General features: G+C 46.0%; 1 protein-coding gene across 7 annotated transcripts in view; it reads left to right on the forward strand.

The window, feature by feature from the left end:
- The window catches only part of RIN2 (Ras and Rab interactor 2), a 223,719-nt gene that overhangs the window by 190,837 nt on the left and 17,910 nt on the right, over nt 1-14,972 (forward strand). For all 7 annotated transcript variants that reach the window (XM_042931729.1, XM_042931728.1, XM_042931730.1 and 4 more), the window contains 2 exons: nt 1,904-1,995; nt 5,076-6,215. In XM_042931729.1, coding sequence (XP_042787663.1) covers nt 1,904-1,995; nt 5,076-6,215 — 1,232 coding nt within the window. The remainder of the gene's footprint in view (nt 1-1,903; nt 1,996-5,075; nt 6,216-14,972) is intronic.

Here is a 14,972-nt window from a genome sequence, read left to right on the forward strand (position 1 = left end):
AATGACAGGTGTGGCTTCCTGTCATAGATGCCATTAAGAAAAACCAAAACCAGCTATGTGATGTTTAGGCTCCAGGTACTGGTTTGGGTAAGGTGAAATGCTTAAGGTAAACATAGGTTGGTTTCGTCATATGTGTCTTTCCCCAAATTGTCTAAAGAAAGAAGATTTTAATAAGTTTGTATAGCCGTAGAAACATATATTTATATGCTGCTTTGACATTACAAAGTTCTGCTTCCCATTAATCTTCATTTAAGATTATAATCTGAGTCATCACCTCTCCGGGGTCAGGCAGCAGCTATAACAAACACTGCCATCCCCTGAGGCTCCGCCTGCTTCATCCACGACAGATGCAAGTGAACAAGTAGAAGAAGGTACTCGCAACATTTGGAGGCAGACGATAGGGTCCTTGGAAGCAGGGGGTGACCCATCCTTGACACCTCGGGAAAGAGCAGCATCCTGACTGCCAATTACTAGTATTTATGTGAGCAGTATATTACAGCCCATGCCAAGAATCACATTCTATTCATATTTTGCTCTTTTCATTGACCTTACTAATTTGTTATTCATTGTCAACAGCTTCAGGGGTTTCCAAAATTCTCAAGTCATCCAGATTTAATCTGATTCAGTTAGAATGTTGCCTAATCTTATGGTAAACAACTAGTTGTTTGAGATAGTTATTCTCTTCAATGGAGATTTTCACAACATCTTGAGTAGACAAAATACAGGCAGAAGCTCTAGGTTTTGTCCCTCACTTACTCCACCCTAGGCATCATGGCCTCCTTGCTATTCTTCATGCATGCCAGACCCTCTCCCAGGGCCTAGAAAGTTCTTTCAGCTCCTTCCTGTTGGGCCTGTTAGTCTGTGATGTTGGATGCGTGTGTTTGCTGGTCTACACACAGTGCCGTGCTGCTTGAGGGCAGGATTGTTCCATGAAGTCCTTTAGATTTGCTTCCCTACTCAGCGCTTGGTGCAGGGGCAGCAGCAGCAACATCGCCTGGGAGCATGGCGGAAAAGCCGAACTTCTGGCCTCACCCAGACCTCCTGAATCAGAGTGTGCAGTCAAACGAGACTCCGAAGGATTCACATGTGCACGTTACAGATAGGGAAGCACTACCTTAAAACACAAGAGGAAGTTTTGTCTTCAGCACAGAAAGCAGGTTGCATGGACTCTAGCTAGAAAATGTCAAAGTAGGGGCGCCTGGGTGGCTCGGTCGGTTGAGCGTCCGACTTCGGCTCAGGTCATGATCTCACAGTCAGTGAGTTCGAGCCCCGCGTCAGGCTCTGTGCTGACCGCTCAGAGCCTGGAGCCTGTTTCGGATTCTGTGTCTCCCTCTCTCTCTGCCCCTCCCCTGTTCATGCTCTGTCTCTCTCTGTCTCAAAAATAAATAAACGTTTAAAAAAAAAAATTAAAAAAAAAAAAAAAGAAAATGTCAAAGTAAAACCAACAGATGGTGGTTGAAAACCTGCCCTGTGTAAGGACTTGGAATAATAAATCATGGTTTAGGATGACACATTCCTGCCCAATGAATTGGGGCCCAGTTTTCAGAACATGTAACAAGTTAGTGTATAATGTTTTACATGTATGTATGTAAGATCCACCAGTGTAGCGATTCTGATATTAACACTAGATACATTTCAGCCACCCAGGAAGGAAATTTGGTCCTCACTACAGATACTGAAGCCAGGCAGCCTTATCTCTCAGCCTGTCCTGACTGTGTTACTACAGGAAAGAATAGTCATCTTGCAGTCCTGTCACCAGTAAAGACAAGTTCTGGTTAGGTATGAGGTATGATGTAGCGTCTACTTAGGACGTTTCAGTCTAAGCCAAAACATCTCTAGGATGGACATGCTAGATATAGAAAGCAGACATGTAATTACAAATACTCTCTTTTTGAAAAACCAGGGACGTTTTGCCGTTCACCTTGAAGTTGCCTTATGCCATTTCAACAGCCAAGACGGAGGCTCAACTTGAAGAACTAGCCCAACTGGGACTAAGTAAGTGGGTCCCCCTGCCCAGGTCTCTCTTGGAATGAATCTATGGAACAGAGTCAGTGTTAGGCTGGCTGATGATACATTGTTGAAAAATAATCCCTATCTCCATGGCAAAACTTGGCCCTGAATCACACCTGCTGAGATTCTTTTTTCTAAGTCAGACATTTTACTGACTCTCAGAGGGGAGCGCTCAGTTTATCTGGGTAACCCCCACACCTCCCCAGCAGCTCCCATCAATGAGTTTCAGCTACCCTAAGTGTCCCGGTCCTAATGGAACATAAACTTCTCTAATGGGTCATGTCTTTCCTTTCTGTGGCATCTTGCTGGGGAAAGGCTGTGCTTGACAGAAAAGGAAATAGCACAGTACATCTCACGTGCATGAGTTTTGTTCCGGAGAAACACACGGGCATTGACGGCACGTCTGTGCTTTGAGGAATTTGACCGTGCAGACATCTAGACTAACATCTGTCTCACTTCCTCTCTTGTTCAATTTTGGTCCTGGTGTTCTGGGCCATGTCCCTTATCCTGCCATGCATCCTTGCCCTGGCCAGCTGGACATTTGCTTCCCTCTCCTGCCCCTTTGCCAATGCCCCTGAACACAATACCGTGCTTCTGGACAGTGGTTGATGATGGATCAGGATGTACAGTTCACCCAGTTTCACTTCCTCGTCCCATTGCCATGAGGAATTTGTGTGGGTTTAACTTTTGCCAAAAAAAAAAAAAAAAGTTTCCCCCCTAGATTGGGAGGGGAAATTCTCTTAAGATTTTAGGGCTTCAGTCTTCCAAAAGATTGACAACCAGGCCATAATATTTGAATGGAAATTTGAGATTCCAAAATGCAACTCCTGGGACTCCTGGAGCCTATGAGGAGCCTGGAGGGAGATTGAGATTCCCTTCTCAAACTTAGATTCTTTTGAAAGAATTGCTACATGTGTCTGAGGCCTGTCTGATGTGTCCCTTCTGAAAAGTTACGCCATCTCTTGCAATGGTGTTTCACACACCTTTTGGAGAGAGTTTAAAACTTTTCCCGAATTTCAGTTAATATAACCAGCTAGACTGTAAGCCTCTTGAAGACCTGTACCAGGTGTCAGTTTTCGCTGGTGACCTCCACCCACTTAACTCCTGGTGCTGTGGTCAGTGTGCAGTGTATACTCTGTGGCAGGCCTGAAGGACTGAAGTATCCTGGTCAGCTTCCTGCACAGACAAATTTAAGAACACCTTGTTCCATGGCCACTGACCATAGAAGCAAATGATGTCCAATTAATATATACTCAATTCGTAACGGCCGATGTATACATTATTCATTTTGGGAAGAGACAGCACTTTGTAAAACTCTGTGCCTCATTTATTTGTTCTTCCAACAAATGTTTCTGGAGGATCTGCTATGTGGCAGGCCAGGCTCCACACTGAGGGGTCAAAGGTTAATAATGTCCATAGCTGCCCTCCCCCACTACCCAGGTTTATAGTCCATGTGGAAGCTAAGTGTACTATGCCTTATAAAGTCTACCGGTGGTGTCAGTAGAAGCCTAAGAAGGACCCAAAGGTGGTGGAAACCATTCCACCAAGACCCAAACTGGGCAATAGAAGTGCATATAAGGTGAGCCAATGAGTAATTTAAAATTTTCTAGTAGCTCTGTTAAAGACAATGAAAAAGACACAGGTGAAAATTAATTTTTATGATTTATTTTAATGTAATATATATGAAATGTTACTTCAACATAGAATCAATATATTTTACAAGTATTAATGAGATATTTTGCATTCCTTTTTTTCATACTAAATGTTTGAATCCAGCCTGTGTTATCCTTATCTCTTTTGGGGCATTAAAATTTCATCAGAAACACACAATCTGTATTTAGAACTGATTAAATTTATAGTTGAGAAACTGCATTCACATACCCAAGTTCCAAAACGATTGAACAGTTTTCCAGTGATTGAATTGCATGTCTGTTTTTAAACTTAAATGGACTGACGTGATTTAAAATTGAAGCCCTCTGTCGCGTTGGCTCACTAGCCACAGGTGACCATTGGCTCTTGCGCTGGACGACACAGAGCGAAGAGGAGAGGAAGGGCAGGTCACTGGGCCACAATATCAAGCATGTTTATAACAGAGAGGGCAGGGCAAGGGCTCCCAACGTCAGCCTCCTCACTGTCCGCCATGATCAGCCATTCTGGGCCCATAGGGAAAAAAAATACATTTTAGGCAAACACCACAGGGCAGAGCTATAGAGAGAGAATAAACCTGTTCCAAATGGAAATTAGCAGCAGATAACATTTATCACCACCACTGCCTCCCTGGATTCGTGCGGAAAACTGAGCCCCGTGTGTAGGTGACATGGGCCATACAGTCAGATGCAGTAAGCCATGTGCGCTGTGCCAAAGAGTGTTGGGTGTGTAAGCCACGGTGAGAAGGGCTAGGATTTGCAGAGTACGGGCAGCTAACCACTAAGATAAACGGTTGAACTTGCACTTAGCATTTGCATCGGCCTGCTGTCCTTTTTTTTCTGCTGATGGGTTCCATGAGTGTATTTTTCCTCTGTTTGGGGTTTTAATGCTGAACGTGTAAAACCCTAAGCAGATTGTGTAACATCCCCCAGGCCCAGCTGCTGGTCCTGCCCATTAAAGGGGAACTGCCAGGTCCTCCACGGAGGGCACCTCCAGGCGAAGTAGATTGGGAAGGGTGGCTTGCTTTGCGAGGAGACTCAGTTTTTGTTAAGCATGTCCGGGAGCCCCGTGGTCCTTTCCAGGCTTACACTGTAACAATTCCAATACTTTCTTTCCTTACCTGTGCAAAGGCTGGGCTGGCTCTGTATGTTGGCCAAGCCATTTCTCAAGGGCTTTGAAGGTGAAAAGCCCCTTGAGCCTTCCTGTGAGCCCACAGCTGGGCCTGGCAGCATTTCCACCCTTTCCAGTAAAGGGAATGCAGTCCAAGCAAAAAAGAAAAAGAAAAAAAAACACTCAAGTGTGGCACCTCCCCCTTGAAAGACATGTGTTGTCATGCAAGTGTGCTTTTTTTAATTTGTGAAGGAATGGCCCAAGAGTACTGTATTTACATTCTTGTGTTCACTGATAATGACTTTCAGATTTTTGGAGCTCTCCAGCTGACAACAAACCCCCAAACCCTCCACCTCCCCATAGGCCTCTCTCCTCAGACGGTGTTTGTCCTGCCTCTCGTCAGCTCTGCCTTATAAATGGAGTGCATTCTATAAAAACCAGGACGCCTTCGGAGCTGGAGTGCAGCCAGACCAACGGAGCCCTGTGTTTTATTAATCCTCTTTTCTTGAAAGTGCACAGCCAGGACCTCAGTGGAGGCCTGAAACGGCCCTGCACAAGGACTCCCAACGCGAATGGCACCGAGAGGCCTCGGTCCCCCCCACCCAGGCCCCCGCCACCCGCTATTAATAGTCTCCACACAAGCCCTCAGCTGTCCAGGACTGAAACCCAGGCGAGCATGCCAGAAACAGTCAACCATAACAAACATGGGAACGTAGCTCTGCTTGGAACGAAACCAACCCCCATCCCTCCACCCCGGCTGAAGAAGCAGGCTTCTTTTCTAGAGGCAGAAGGCAGCGCAAAGACCTTGACCGGCGGCCGGCCTCGTCCCGGCCAGGAGCGGGAGCCGGAGGAGCCGGGGCCGGGCACAGCTGGCGGGCCAGGTGGGGCCCCGCCTGCGGAGCCTCCGGAGGATTGCACAAGGGCCGCCGGCCCTGAATCACGGCCCCCGTGGCATGGAGGCAGACAGAGGCTGAGCGACATGAGCATTTCCACTTCCTCCTCCGACTCGCTGGAGTTCGACCGCAGCATGCCCCTGTTTGGCTACGAGGCGGACACCAACAGCAGCCTGGAGGACTGCGAAGAGGAGAGTGACCAGGAGACCATGGCCCCCCCTGTCAAGTCCAAAAAGAAGAGGAACAGCTCCTTCGTGCTGCCCAAGCTCGTCAAGTCCCAGCTGCGCAAGATGAGTGGGGTGTTCAGCTCCTTCATGACCCCCGAGAAGCGCATGGTCAGGAGGATCGCCGAGCTGTCCCGGGACAAGTGCACCTATTTCGGCTGCCTGGTGCAGGACTACGTGAGCTTTCTGCAGGAGAACAAGGAGTGCCACGTGTCCAGCACGGACATGCTGCAGACCATCCGGCAGTTCATGACCCAGGTAAAGAACTATCTGTCTCAGAGCTCAGAGCTGGACCCCCCCATCGAGTCGCTGATCCCCGAAGACCAAATCGGTAAGTCCCCACTTTGCCTTTTTTTTCCTTTTTAAACATAAAAACTACTGTAACCTCACAGGACACTGTGTCCGATGGCAGTGATCTTGGATGAAGTTTTCTCTGGAGTTCAAAACAACACACTCCACCCCCTCCACCCATTTGAATGGGACCTGAGCTTCTCAAAGCAGACCTCACCTTATACCTGACTCCTGCTACCTGCCTGCTTACCTGCCGGGCTAGTTTTCAAGGAGCCCCTGATGGGAACCTCAGAGCAGTTCTGCTCAGGGGTAGAATTTGCCTTCCGAGGGTCCGATTGCCCACCTGGTCTTGTGCTGTGTGTGCTGAGTGTTTCCTGAAAGGGCATCTCTGCAGGCAGTGCATGCCTGGAAAGGTATGTGTGCTGTCTTCTGAGAGAGTGTTTTCTTCTGCTTTGTTTGGGAAGTACACTTTTCATTGAGGTACAGTGTATGCTCAGAAGAGTGCAGACATCACGGGTGTGCAGCTGGAGGAGTGTCCACAGTGAACACACCTTGTGACAAGTGAGAGCTCAGTAAGCATGACAGAAACCACAACCAGAAGCCCCCCTGGGACCACCACCCTGTCACCTTTCTCCCAAAAGGGTAACCGCCTTGCTGGCTTCTGATGCCAGCGAATTCCTTAAGTGGCACGGTTTGGGAGTAACTTAAAAAAAAAAAAAAAAGACAAGTTTGTGTACCTTTCAAATAAGTAACATATTTGGAGGTCACATGAAAGGTGTTTTCTCCGAAGTCAAGGGGAAATATTTTCTTTATAACCTCATCGAAGGGCTGAATTGTTAATAGTTACTTTGGCCAAGAAAAATTTGAATTTGGCAAGGACATCTTTTTTCCAGGGTAAGAGTGTTGCAAGGATTTTTTTTTTTCTTTTTTAATTTCAGAAGATTCTTTCTAAAGGGCTAATTTCAGTGTGGCTCATTCACTGGGCAGCCACAGCCGAAAGAGCTACCAAATTATTTCCAGGCAGTTCATAAAGCTAAACCCAGATTTCTTCTTTCTGATTGGGTCTGTTTGTTGAAAGTAGTAAACAGTATGTGGTAGAGAGTGGACTCTCTCTCTGTCTCTGTCTCTGTCTCTGTCTCTGTCTCTTTCTCCTTTAAGTGAGTTTCAGCAGCTCTTTGATTTTCTCACAAAGGAATCAAAGCCTTGTTTGTTTTCTCGGGGTTTGAGCCTGGTTGATGGGGCGGGGTTAGAGCTGGGTGTTGCTGAGGAGAGAGGCTGGAAGGAATGTGCCCTTGTGGTGTGCTTGGAACTGAAAAAGGTTTCTAGGGGAAGGCAGAATAGCCACCCAGGCCATCCTGTCCCATCCCACCAGAGCCCACCTCTCAGGGGAGACCAGTTCAGATGCAATATTAACAGGGACTCTGAACCTTCATGAGAAGCTTCCTCTGGGGGGTGTCCGGTGGGGGGAGCCAGGCAGGCGCTGATGTCAGCCCTTAGTTATGTGGCCCCAGCGCCAACCAGCCCACAGAGACAAGGCTCCCCAGGGAACAAGGGCCATCCCTTCCTTCCCTTCCTCTCTTTCCTTCCCCGCTGAGATTGTAAGCACCAACCAAAGTACTGGTCCCCAGTGGCTTCTTTTGAAGTGAAGTTCGGATATGATATTTGCTCCCAGAGCACAAGCGTTCATTTTCTTCAAAAACAAACATACGCTTTGCTGCTCTGGACGGATGCAGCTTTTAATTTAAAATCTAAAGTCATGACAAGAAGGGATGTTGATATCTATGGAAGCTCTAATAGGAGCCAGGATTCTGTCCAAGTGATGTAAGCGTGTCCTGACCTCGCCCTGGTGAAACAGGCACCAGCATCCCCTGTGGAGTGGAGAATGCAGGACTTTGCCAGGTGGAGCCCTTTGTCCCAGGGGCCACACCAGCTAGTAACCAGCAGGTGCAGCATTTGGAAGAGTAGGCTAGCCCTTTGTTGAGGCAGCTCAGACTAAAATTTTGTATGGAGGTGTGGGTGTGGCCAACTAAGCATTGCCCCACTTTTTTATTGGCTTGTTTGTTTTGGTTTTTTAAACTTTTGCATTAAAGCAGGAACTTCATCACATGTTGCTTCCCCAATGAAAGCATCATTCAGTTTTGAAAGTACAATAAATGTGTTGTTGGCCTTTTAAAATTAAGAGAAAGGTAAACCAGAGCAGAGGTTAACCTGAGAAACTCAACACTAGTTCAAATGCAGAGAAAGAGGTGACCCTAAGGATCAGAAAACTGATCCCTTTAAATGTGTAAGTTACTAGTTTAGGACTCTGACAAAAAAGTGGACTTATCTAATTGTCTGTTTTACATAGTCATAAATGAAGTGCTCATTGGTTTACTATAATCACTCCTTTGAGCCTTGTAACCAAATCAAGGTTGGTACATTTATGTAGATATTGTTCATGTTTTGCAAATTCAAGAGCAGAGGCCATAATGTAAAAAGTGACTTGTAGTGACTGCTGGTAAGTAGGGTAGCTTGGATTCAACCCAGATCTTTCCTCCATTGTTTGCTTATTCCCACCATATCTCACTTTCTGGAGGGAAGTAATTCACTTTTAATGTATTCATGGATTCACTTTGAATGCCATCTCTGGAATACCAAGCCTCAAGATTGTTCTGAACAGGTGTCTACTAACACTCCTAAGGCTTTTCAAGAATGCCAGTCTGGTCCTGTCCTCCTTTCCCACATGATAGCTCTATACTAGGAGGTGATAGCTCCTTTCCCACATGATAGCTCTATACTAGGAGGTGAGAATTTACATTTAAAACCTGCATTTACAGAATGACCATCCCAGAATCAAGGAAGCTGGAGGAGGCATTTCACTAGCTTAACCCATGTAGAATTAGAGCTGTCGTTCATATGTGAAAAATGACCATACGAATGCATGCGTGTATACACGTAGTATATGGAGATGTTGCTAATCTGTCTTCTTCAGAGAGTGGTTCTTCAGTTGCCTAGAGAAAAGCCAAGGAAGACACTAAGTAGCTCTCACCCAGTGCCACTTTATCCATATATTCTTGTCCCAACCCTTTAAGTCAGCACTTTCTAGATAAGGATAAAATAATAAATAAGTCAGTCTCAAAACACACACACACACACACACACACACACAACCTGCCACTCTAAATGCTTGTGTCCTATTATGGAAAAGTTGCATCCTGTTTAGACTACTCTTTAAAGTTCTCTCACCCAAAAGCCCTGACTTTTAGAGGTTCTTGGATAAATATTGGTTGATTGACATCAGCTTTGCTCTCCTGGTTGGAGAACGAAGACAATGAGGGGGAGATGTGGTGGGCTCCCAGGGAAGTCAGGTCTCTGTTCATTCCAGGGCCACATATGGTTTCCCTTCTGGATAGCTCTCCACTCACCCTCACTCCCCCACCCCCACAAAGCGGTACATGAAAGGACAAACAGATGCTTTAACAAAAAGTGCACATAGTTTCAGGTCTTACTAGAAAGCCCTGGGATCAGTAACTTCATTGACAGTGAGATATACTCATTACTGGTGTGTCAAGTGTAGATAGGGTATGACATTACTCATTACTCCAACATGTGTTCCTCATTGGTGAGCTCCCACATGGTACCACTCTAGCTTCAGTCGTTTTCAACCAATGGGAGAGATTAGTTCAGAATTTCTGATCGTGAAATCTCCACTCTGCAGAACTTGTTGCATTTTTGTGGTTAGCATTTTGATTTTATTCAAGTAAAAGAACTTTTATATCTGATTTGATGTTAATCTTGGGAAAGCCCTCTGTTTTCAAGTTTTGTGTCAAGAAAAACAAAGTTTGTCCAACTCCAAAAATCTCAGTAATCCCAAATTTGTTATTTCATTCAAACAATCCACCACCAACTGTCAACAACAAAAACACCCCAGGTGTTTGTATTCCTAAGTCAATAACAAAAAAAAAAAACAAAAAACAGGACAATAATGCTTATGCTTTATTTAATTGCTGTATAGTAAAACATGTATTTTCTCTAAAGAGCATTTTAATTGTTTGAAGAAAAAGTATCTTTAAATTCAATTTATATTCATGTGATTTTTTTTAATAGAGAAACAATACTGAAAAGTGAGCATAGCAGAATAAGAAAGGGGGTTTGAAGTAACTCTCTAGGAGTTAAACAATTACAACTACTTTGCTTCATGAATCTGTCTCAAGCTTCAATATCCAGTGTGATTTGTTTTTTAATTTTTATTTTATTTATTTTGAGAGAGACAGAGATAGTGAGTGGGGAGGGGCAGAGAGAGAGAGAGAGTGAGAGAGTGAGAGAGAGAGAGAGAGAGAGAAAGAGAGAGAGAGAGAGAGAGAGAGAGAGAGAGAGAGAGAGAGAGAGAGAGAGAATCCCAAGCAGGCTCCACACTGTCAGTGCAGAGCCTGATGTGAGACTTGAACTCATGAACCATGAGGTCATGACCTGAGCTGAAACCAAGAGTTGGATGCTTAACCAACTGAGCCACCCAGGTGCCTCTTGTTTTTTTAATTTTTAATTCACAGTTTGGTTCAAGCCCTTGAGTTATTATCTGCTCTTTTTAATTTTTTAATTTTAATTCTTATGCTTTTATTTTAGAGAGGGAAAGCACAAGTGAGGGAGAGGGGCAAAGGAAGAGAGAGAGAATCCTAAGCAGGCTCCCCCCTTATCATGGAGCCAGACGCGATGCTCAATTCCACGACCCTGGGATCATGACCTGAGTCAAAATCAAGAACCAGATGCTCAGCTGACAGTGCCACCCAGGTGCCCCTCTTTTTTGGTTGAAGAGTCACCAGAGTGGCATATTGGTGCCAAGTTGATTAGAACCTCAAGTCTGACTTCTGATCTAGACCATGTGACCATATCTCCTGCATGGAGTGAATGTCCTTGCACAGTTAGCAAAGGGTAGAGAGAAAGGAGAAAGGTTGACCTCTTACAACATGTAAAAAGAATATATTAGTTTTGAAAATTAGTTTAAATGTAAGACCCCAGCAGGAAGTACCTCTTTTTTCCATGGGGCATATTTTGTTGTACATTTTTTACCTTAGGGCATTGAAAATTGGGTTAATTATATCAACTAAGAGAAGGGTCACAACTCTGGAGTTAAGGATCTGTATCAGGAGTCTCCAACTCCATAATACTCTGTGCAGGGGTACTGATAGCTCCGTAATTCCCACCGTTAGCAACATGGGAACTGAGATGGCATCACAAAATAAGGTTCATGGAGATATCTGTGCTGGAGTGTTTTCTGACTATGTCCTGAGAATCTTCCAGAGAGAGATCAGTACTTCCCAGGCAGGAAACATCACCAGGCAAAAGAATCTTACAGTAATTGAGTGCATGAACAAGGGGACACTTGAGAGGCTACATTGATTGAAATGGAGGCATCAGAATCTTTGAGGCTTGGACATGTCTTCCACTACTCCACTCCCACCAACAGCATGCCCTGATTGGCTGTCTTACTATGTAGACTGAGCCCTCACCATCCGGGGACCCACCCCCAGGCTAGCCTCGCTTACCCAGTCTGTCTACAGGGAACAGGCCAGTACAGTATCATGCTCCACCTTACCTCTCAGAGGACGGTGTCCACTTTGGAGACTCTTACTTACCGTCCAAGCCCTGGGGCTTCTTTTTAGAAACCAGAACTCATAGCCTGCCTCCTTTTGTCAAATCCAAGAGTATGTGTTAAATGCATACTGTGTTTTTAATAGAAGCAAGTGAAAGTCCCCCTAATCCCTCGTCGGTGTGTGGTTCTTGAGGGTTTATGGAGCACTTTTATGCAGAGAATCCCCTTAAATCCCCTTAATGCCTTGGGGTCCCATTTATTAACCTCATTTTTAGAGATGAGGAAACAAAAGCTTAGCAAGGTCAAGCAGGGGTACAAGTGGGAGTGAACCAACTCATCTGGAGAGCTTTTCACACCACCCAGGGTGGCAACACTGCCTTTTGGGGCCATTTTATGAGGAGAGAAGAAGACCACAGTGGTGAAGTCACCCTACCAGGGGGTGCCTGCTTTCCACAAGACTTACCCTAGATCAAGTTCTGCTCTGTAAAATTAAGTGCAAGCCCTTCCCCTTCCCTCCATACTCTATTCTGCAGGAGCAGGACACTAAGCACTGTCCACACCCAAGGGATGAGGTTAGAATTCAGCTCTACCTCCCCAAGGCCAGAGGAGCTGCATCAATTATTTAGAATTTTTTAGTAAGGAAGATTGGGCTCTTCTCCACTGCTTTTGTTTTTGCTGGCCCTTTACTAGAAGGTACCGAAATCAGTCGGACAGATTCTATGCATAAACCATTACCTATACTTTTGCATAATGCCTTTCCTTCAAGCCCATCAAAATGAACAAACACCTGGGGCACCTGGGTGGCTCAGTCGGTTGAGCGCCCAACTTCGGCTCAGGTCATGATCTCGTGGTTCGTGAGTTTCAACCCCACATCCGTCTCTGTGCTGACAGCTCAGAGCCTGGAGCCTGCTTCGGATTCTGTGTCTCCTTCTCTCTATGCTCCTCCCCTGCTCACACCCTGTCTCTCTCTCAAGAATAAATAAAGAAAAAAAATTTTTTTTTAAAAAAAATGAACAAAAACCTAAGTGAATCACCACCCCAGAGCTTGCCATCTTTATTTTGGTGCCATCTCTGCTGGGCTGGGGGGACCTTCCTGTAAATGATAAAACATCCTTTATTATTTATTGTTTATGGGCTGAAGCATGCATTGCTCACATATGTAAAGCAAACCCAGATTAGAGGACACCCCTGCAGGGCAACAGGAGACCCCTGCAGGGATGGGGCTGGCTGCCCCACACCTGGGGGATGGCTTCGTTGCCAGAGTCATGCTTCCTATATTCTGCAGGGGTAAGGAGAAAAGAAGCATAATTTTCATGTAGCCACCCAAAGGAAGGGTGAATTCAGTTCAATTCAGTGAATTCAATTCAATTCAGAAGTCACTTTTGGAGCACCTGCTACCTGTGGGCCTCTAGCTAGGGACTGCAGCTGGCTCACCTGACAACCAACCGTCAGGTCTGGTGTTCCCAGGAGAGAGGTCTAGTTTGCTCTATGCCACAGTAGAGGCAACAGAGAACTCCAAGGACCCAGGGTGTGGGGAGGAGGTGGACAGGCAAGGCTGCATGGGAATCCATCCATGTTGGGAAAGGCGAGGAGCCCACCGGCCACAGGGAACAGCATGTGGAGAGGCACAGAGGCACAGAGGGCTGCAATACTGTTGTCTTCAGTGAGAACATGGAACGAAGAAGGGAGGGCAAAGCAGGGGCGCTCCCACGGAAGCTGCTTGAGTCTTTAAGGTGGTAAAAAGCATTTTAGAAAACTCATCCCAAGCAGGGTAAGAGTCAAACTCTCTAACGATCTCTGGAGCCCAAGTACCAACCAATCGAATCAGACCTGTCCATAAACACCTGTAGGCCAGTGTGACAAGCTAGGATGTCAGAGACCTGGATAGACAGACACAGAGTAGGGACAGCAGTGTGACACAGGCCTTCACAATTAGTAGACCAGAACCTGTCAGCAATGAACCGAATCCACCCTTCATCCCTCATGATTCCTCATCTGAAATGGGGCTGTGGGGGCTCTCCACCTCTCACTTCCCTTGCTCCGAAAGACATACCACTGCCCAAGATGTTCAGCTTATCTGTGAGTTTGAGCTGTTAGGTGGGGACACAGTGGGGCTGTGACAAAACACCAGCAAATTCAGGGCAGGAAAACCCAGGGGCTTCAGATCTTCTGCCTTTGTACCTACGGGTGGGAGGGTCTGAGGAAAAGTAAGAAGGCACAAGAGAGAGAAAGATGTACAGGAAACCAGGCAGCTTCTCAATTAATTTATCAAAGCACTTTTGGTTCTCATTTCAAACCAAGTAAACCACAGTTAACACAGAAGAAAACAAACCGAAATGGGCATGAATCACTAAACCTGGTGTCCCTATTCCAAGGCCACATTCAAAAGGAAAGAGGGAGCCAATGATTCTTGCCCATTTATGAGGTGACAGGTGCGTGTGAAGTGCTCACCGAGTGGGATCTCACCTTACCCTCACAACAATCCCACTGGGAGGCTGTGAGTGATCCCATTTTGCAGATGAGGAAGCTGAGGCCCTGAAAGGTCACCTTCTCTCAAGGTCACAAAGTAGAAATGGCTCATTTGGACTTCACATGTAACCCAAGAGACACTTGGACACCAGGTGGTCTGCTTTTTATGAGTAGTTTGTACAGAGGATTAGCAAAGTTCTCTTGTGGCTATGGGGCATCACATCCCAGCTCTGCTAAGACAGGATGGATAAATTTCTCAGCCGAAAGGCAGAAGGCATGTGGTGGTTCAGAGCACATGCTCAGGCTGGACTATAGGGTTTGAAGTCCCAGCTCTACTGCTGCTGAGCTGTGCATACTTGATCATGTGTCTTAACATCTCTGTGCCTCTGTTTCTTCATATGTAACATGAACCAGACATCACTCTGCCTGCCCCACTGACACTCACTTACCTGTTTGATTTCCAACTCCTGGTGCCTGTGACATTTTGCCTGACACTTTCTCATGCCACCAGAACCCTTGTCCAGGGCAGTTGGAAAGACTGGGAAATTAATTCCCTCTCTGCTGTCCAGGAGCCTGATAGGAACAGGTGTATAAATACCCCAGCTGCCTCCCCTCTGGTGGGACAGCCCTGAGGCTTGCTCTACACCATGCCTTGGACATCCAGCAGGGTTGAGTGGTGGAGCTCCAGCTGCCCCCAGTAATAACTGGATTACAATTACTAATAAAGCACATAATGTTGGCTGCCTCCTCTCCCATCTC

The sequence above is a fragment of the Panthera leo genome, chromosome A3 (genome assembly GCF_018350215.1).
Source record: "Panthera leo isolate Ple1 chromosome A3, P.leo_Ple1_pat1.1, whole genome shotgun sequence".
Taxonomy (NCBI): domain Eukaryota; kingdom Metazoa; phylum Chordata; class Mammalia; order Carnivora; family Felidae; genus Panthera; species Panthera leo.